Below are 6930 nucleotides of genomic sequence, written 5' to 3' on the forward strand. Positions count from 1 at the left end.
AAAAATTAGCCGGGCATGGTGGCACATGCCTGTAGTCCCAGCCACTCAGGAGCCTGAGGCAGAAAGATTGCTTGACCAGGGAGTTTGAGGTTGCTGTGAGCTAGGCTGACACCACGGCACTCACTCTAGCCTGGGCAACAGAGTGAGACTCTGTCTCAAAAAGAAGAAGGGCGTTTGCAGTCTCAGCGCCAGCAACGCGGAGCGGAACATGGAAGGGTGGGTCGGAGCTGAGAGGTAGCTTCGTAGCCAGCACAGCACACTTAAACCTGTTTCCCAACGACAGTCCTAGCTGAGCTGATGCTCCTAGAAGATGTGCCATGTTTATTCATCCTACGGCTGTGTATGCCTCTGGCAAACACTTTACAGACCTGGCAGCGCAGCGGCATTGGCTACTACCAGCCCAGCGAGTGACCTTGGGAGGCATTCGGCAGGGGCCAAGGACACCAGCCTCCCCATCCCACTTCGGCCCCTTTTGCATGCCCTGGGACACATGGCTTTCTCAGTACCCACTTCATGTGAGGGAGTTGGATCAAATTCTCTTAAAGTCTATTGCAATTTTATAGTTATTAGACATCACTATGGGAAATATCACCTCCTATAAGCATTGTTTTTGTGGAAAGGGGAATCCAAAACAGAAATTAGTGGGATTTCTAAGACTCTATTGGGCATCCCAAAATAGCTTAAGGGTAGGCGGTGGGAGGAGGAGAGCCTCAAGAAAGAAAGTGTGGGAGAAGAAACAAAAACAGGATTAGAAGGGTGCGAAGAGGAATTTGGAGAGGGTATTAAGGTGAGCGCAGGCGGGGGGAGCAGGAGGGAGCACCTGGCATTTCTGGACTGTGACGACTTGGCTTTTGCCCCATGGTTTGCCTTATGATTCCTGGTGGCTGTGAAACCAAAGCGTTGTACGTTCTATAACCCTGGGTGGAGACAAGCTAGAATGGCACAAGTCAGGGGACGGCAGCCTTTCATCTGTAGTAAGGAAACAGAGTCCCAGTCTCGAACACCTAATCCTCTCTTCCCTTCAGCGCTGCAAACATGAAGGTGAGAGACCTGCACACACTGCCATCGGCCACAAAGCATTTCTTAACCCAGCTCCCTTCATCCAGATGAAATACTTTGTGCTTCTTGGCAGAAAGGCGTGATTTCGGTGCAATGTGTGTGTAACTTACTCTCTTGCCTTGGAAAGATCCAAGCGCTTTTCACTGGATCACAGAAGAGACAGGTGGGTACCGAATGACAGACAATGTTTGGCTGAACTTCGTGTGTGGTGTTGATGTCTAAACACTTACAATTCCCCCTACAACTCTCCCGTGAACTTGGTTACAGATCACGCGGTAATTAAATAGCCCCTTTAAGATATCGTGGCTGATTTAATGAGGGCCAACCCCATCATAACAGATTGTTAATCTGAGCTGGTTGGGTTTTTTTCCCCTTTGTTTCATTTTCAAAGATTTTTATTACTGTAAGATATTTGGCAATATTCTTTATTAGGCTGATAAGTTTTAAATTGCTTTTCATTTTATTATCACATTAGTTCCTTCTTAATGATTTTACTAGAACTCAGAAGTCTCCCGAGTTTGAATAACCTCTCTTTTTTTCTGTACTTATAGTCATGGAATTAATTGTATAAAATCATGATCCTTCATTGAATATGTGACCAGGCCAAAAGAAGAAAATTCAATAAGAAGAATTAGACGTTGGTATCAAGAGTGATTGACGACGATTCATCTTGCTTCAGATTTTCCCCTTTTAGACTCTCATTTGCTTTACAGTGGGGCACAATTTCCTTTCTTTCTACCTCTTACTATATTCTTCAGACCGAGGAATACTTTGAAATTCTCTGAACTTGTAATTATTAAAATTAAACTTTTAGAGATCAGATGACTTTTTTAACTATATGAAAGGACCTATTTTTATTAACCTAAGAATACTCGTATTGTAGTATTGTAGCTGGCTTTGTTTAAAAGACAACTAAGGTGAACTAAAGGAAATTATCAAATTATCAATTAACCAAATTGTCTTAGGATCTTATTTTCTTTTTTTTTTTTTTTTTTTTTGCCTTTTAACAATCTTTTAATCTATAAATGTATTTTAGTATATTGGCACTTGTATTAGTTGCTATTCCTACCACCATGTCTACATGTTTATATTATATACAGAAGACACACATAACTATTTGTGTGTGTTTCACTATTCAGAGGTGGTAGCAATTCTAATAGTTGAAAAAGTAATTAATATTAATTATTCTGTAGAAAATAATAAAATCTGAAGATAGTTAGCAGATACAGTATTATCTTCCTTTAAGCAAAGTTGCTAATATGGAATCCTCACATACATACCCAATACTAAAATAAAGCTAATTCTGTTTTAAGATTCTGGATCATGGAGTCCATTCTGAAACAAAGCGTCCAATAATCAATGAATCAGCTAACCGACAGGTTAACAAAGACATCCAATGCTGAATGGCTCAAAGAGAGTTAAAGACAACATCTGCATAGAATTCATCATACAACCACTTCTAATTAGTCATATGGGACACTGTCCTTTAAAAGAGAATATTCAGGCCGGGCGCTGTGGCTCACGCCTGTAATCCTAGCTCTTGGGAGGCCGAGGCGGGCGGATTGCTCAAGGTCAGGAGTTCAAAACCAGCCTGAGCAAGAGCGAGACCCCGTCTCTACTATAAAATAGAAAGAAATTAATTGGCCAACTGATATATATATAAAAAAATTAGCCGGGCATGGTGGCGCATGCCTGTAGTCCCAGCTACTCGGGAGGCTGAGGCAGGAGGATTGCTTGAGCCCAGGAGTTTGAGGTTGCTGTAAGGTAGGCTGACACCACGGCACTCACTCTAGCCTGGACAACAAAGTGAGACTCTGTCTCAAAAAAAAAAAAAAAAAAAGAATATTCAGATGCCAGGATGAAGGCCCAAAGTAGGATTTCCAGTTTGTTTTTTTCTAATTTTGAAGGTGCTTCTCTGGGCTGTCTTGGTTTTTGCTGTCCTCGGAGGATTCTAACTTGGCCATTATTATATTATTGGTTCCAGGGGTGTCTGATTGCTTATCATCACCTTCAAAGATAATGTCCTCTGGATTTGGAGGTGGGGGGCAGAACTCTTCGTTTGGAAAGATCTCCCGGAAAAGTTTCGGCTTGCTTAACTGCGTGTTCGTTTCCCAGGCCACCATCAGGCCCAGAGCAGACAGACACATTGGAAGGTAAACCGTCATATGAGCTTCGGCTGATTCCTGAGGAATCTCTCATATTAAAATAAAGAGCCCACAAGACTCTTGGTTTTGTAAGTTCTTCCTTGTCTATTTCTGCTTCAGCATAGGGTGTGAATAATTTCTTCACCACTGATTCTAAGTCTTCTCTTGCTGTTTTAGAAGAGGAACATGTCAGATGTATCAGATAAGTGTCTTTCATGCATGTCATGGTTGAAGAACATAATTCTGTGACCCGAACGGCACAAGTTCCTGGTTCTGCTGGAGGCACTATCAAAATGGAAATCTGCTGATCTGAATCTGTCTTTAGCACAGACTGATCTGTAATGAGCACTGCCCTAGAGATCTGCTTATACTGCACATTTGAGCAGGTGTCCTCAGAAAGGTAACCATCCTCTACAATAAAATATTTAGCATTTATTCTTTGACCAAAGTGATCTATGATTGCTTTACATCTTCCAGATTCTTTGTCAACTACAAAACATTGTACTTTATGGCGAAGACAATAAATTCCACCAAAAACTGCACACATCCTGCAGAAACACTGGGGAATTTCTCCTTGGCCATATAAAGGAAATAAAAAGGGAGTGTCACCAAACCGTCCAAGACACTGAAGGAAGTTTTTTGTTGCTTTAAGGCCATCAACTGTAGTGCAAGATGATTCTGATGTCATTGCAATTGAGTGCAGTACAAAATGCTGGAGGTTAGGAGTTAATTTTTTAGTTTTTAAGTACTCTGAAAATGAACATTGCTTGAAAGCTTCATATTCATCAGGATGGTGTTCATAGTCTAAACAAAATGTGAGAAATTTCATTAGCATCCTCTTTTCTACCATTGTGAGTTCCTTGCTATTAAAGACGTCTGCTCTGGAACAAGGCACCTGTTCTACCTTTCCTTCCTGAAATGCAAGAATCCTAGTGACATTTTTAAATTCTGCGTAACGACTAACATTTGATTTGATTAAAAGATCAATTAGCAATCCTTGAGAATATAGCAGCTTTGATACCAAATCAATGTTAAACCTCCGGCCTTCTTTAACTATTTGAGAGTAAGCAATCCTATTTTTCTTTGGCTGATCAGTGTTGCCTTCTACTGTAGGTTTGTTTTCATCTTTATCTTCCTCTGAAATAGTATGTATACAAGTTTTAGCTCCGCAGTCCTTTCCTTCCTCCAGCGATTCCTCTACATCAGTTACTTCTAGTGCAATCTCTTCATCACTTTTCTGAGGGTGCTTGGCAGGCATTTCGAGGCCAGTAAAATACGATGAGTGTTTTTCTTCAGGCAAGGATGCAGAATCTAGAAATTCAGTGAGGGTACTAGATGCCACTGAGGAAGGACTTTTCTGCAGAGCACCAATCTCTTCAACATTGTCCTCCACATCCTGACTGGCATAACAAAAAACTTCTGTGTGTTGAATGGTTTCATCCTTCTTGCGAAGAGTGATGGCTTCTTCTGTTTCGTGGATCAGTTCTTGCCACGCAGCAGTACTTTCTTCCCCAACATCACTGTTTTGCTGATACTCCTTCAACCAGGATAGCAATCCTGAAAAGCTGAAACTAGCCCAGTCTCCTCCATAGTAACTTCTTGAGTCAATATGCAGAACCCTCTGACCACTCCTTGAACATGCAGCTGCAAGGATGGATTCAGGCAAACCTGTCCCTACTATAACCACATCAAACTCTGTGGGTAGACTGTCCGCCATCCTACGACGTAAAGCGTCCGGTGACGACTGCCGATGAAGGAAATGCGCGTATGAGTCTAAGCTGAGGACTCAGCTGAGGTATGATTATGGTGTAATAGAATTTCTCCTTGTGATCTTCCAGTTCATCCCAGAAGCACTGAGGTTGTAGGTCCTAGCTGCTTAACTGTGACCCTTTTAAAATATTTTTTCCTTATATAAGTCAGTGGCATAAAAACATGAGAAAGTACATCTAATCACATCTGAGAATACTAAAACGGATGTGTGGTTTCATTTCTGCATTTCATCTTGGCAGTAGATGTCAAAATGCATCATATATGCATCTGTGACTGGAACTCTTCTCGAAAAGGCTGCTGCTAGACCCGTCCCACACGCAGCCCACGGTGTCCCACACCCAGCCATTCCTCGGGCAGGACACGAAGGTAAACGTGACCCCGAAGAGGGACACCAGCAGGTCGCTGAGGCTGATGTTGACCAGGAGGAGGTGGGTGGGGGTGCGGAGCCGCGGGAACTTGTAGTAGAGGACGAGGACCAGCAGGTTGTTGCCGCCGCCCAGCAGCCCGACGGAGCCCAGCAGCCCGATGGAGCCCAGCAGCCCGACGGAGCCCAGCAGCCCGACGGAGCCCAGCAGCAGCGCCAGGCGCTCGTAGGTGCCCGGGCTGAACAGCCGCGCCGGGCTCAGCGTCCCCGCCGGCACTACGGTTCCGCGAGTACATGGCCATGATCTTATTTTCATGTTCATCTTCCTTTATCCATGACAATAGGAATTCTCTCGAGAATAACTGTCTACCAATTAAAGTCCTGAGGTCAAATCCCCTTTATTAAATAATAATTTAAGTAAATGTGAATTAATATTAAAAGAGCTAAATGTCACCAATAACAGGCTCTGAAAGAACAAAAATTTCAAATAACCTTTTATCTTAGGTACTGTCAAACAATAAGACTATGAAGTGGAAATCAGTAGTTAAGTTTTCAAAGAGAAATAAACAATTAAGTGCCCAATAACAAAATTAAGAGTTGGACAAATTAAAATCATAGTTATAAAAACCAAATGAATGATTACTTCAGGTTATAAAAAACTTCCACCTTTACCAGTGTATAACTGAATATGTACATTGAAGCTAAACACCTCCAGCAGCAGCAAATTAAATTATCCTTATGTCAAACTATCTCTTCTAAATCTAATATATAATGGATGCACAATAAATGTCTACTGAATGAATGTGTTTGTTCAATTAATGGGTTTAATAAGTTAAAAGAGAACTGAGCTCTGTAAACATAACTCCTTGGTCTGACAAAGCTGCAAATTTTGCAACTAGTCAATTATTGATGGATTTGATCATTTAACAATTCATTTGGGGAGCTGATTTATTTCTAAAAATATTCAAATAAGCAAACTATTAAGGTGATAACCAAACTAAGATACAAACTATTAATATGTTGTCCTTGATGCATGTAAAAGCTCAACATCTCTAATCATCAGGGAAATGCAAATCAAAACCACAATGAGATATCACTTAACCCCAGTGAGAATGGCCTTTATCAAAAAATCTCCAAACAATAAATGCTGGCGTGGTTGCGGAGAGAGAGGAACACTCCTACACTGCTGGTGGGACTGCAAACTAGTTCAACCTCTGTGGAAAGCAATATGGAGATACCTTAAAGCGATACAACTGAATCTACCATTTGATCCAGCAATACCATTGCTGGGCATCTACCCAAATGATCCAGTGACACTCTACAAAAAAGACACCTGCACTCGAATGTTTATAGCAGCACAATTCATAATTGCAAGGCTGTGGAAACAGCCCAAGTGCCCATCAATCCAAGAATGGATTAATAAAATGTGGTATATGTATACCATGGAGTACTATTCAGCTCTAAGAAACAATGGTGATATAGCACATCTTATATTTTCCTGGTTAGAGCTGGAACCCATACTACTAAGTGAAGTATCCCAAGAATGGAAAAACAAGCACCAGATATATTCTCCAGCAAACTGGTATTAACTGA

General features: G+C 41.6%; 1 protein-coding gene and 1 pseudogene across 1 annotated transcript; both read right to left on the minus strand.

The window, feature by feature from the left end:
* Positions 1–2954: 2954 nt before the first annotated feature.
* On the minus strand, positions 2955–4920 carry LOC105858080 (rab proteins geranylgeranyltransferase component A 2-like; annotated as a pseudogene).
* A 210-nt stretch (positions 4921–5130) lies between these two features.
* On the minus strand, positions 5131–5659 carry LOC142873701 (opsin-3-like). The gene has a single exon (XM_076007893.1). The coding sequence runs from the start codon at positions 5657–5659 to the stop codon at positions 5219–5221; it is 441 nt and encodes a 146-aa protein (XP_075864008.1). The 3' UTR covers positions 5131–5218.
* Positions 5660–6930: the final 1271 nt, after the last annotated feature.

The sequence above is a fragment of the Microcebus murinus genome, chromosome 11 (genome assembly GCF_040939455.1).
Source record: "Microcebus murinus isolate Inina chromosome 11, M.murinus_Inina_mat1.0, whole genome shotgun sequence".
Classification (NCBI taxonomy): domain Eukaryota; kingdom Metazoa; phylum Chordata; class Mammalia; order Primates; family Cheirogaleidae; genus Microcebus; species Microcebus murinus.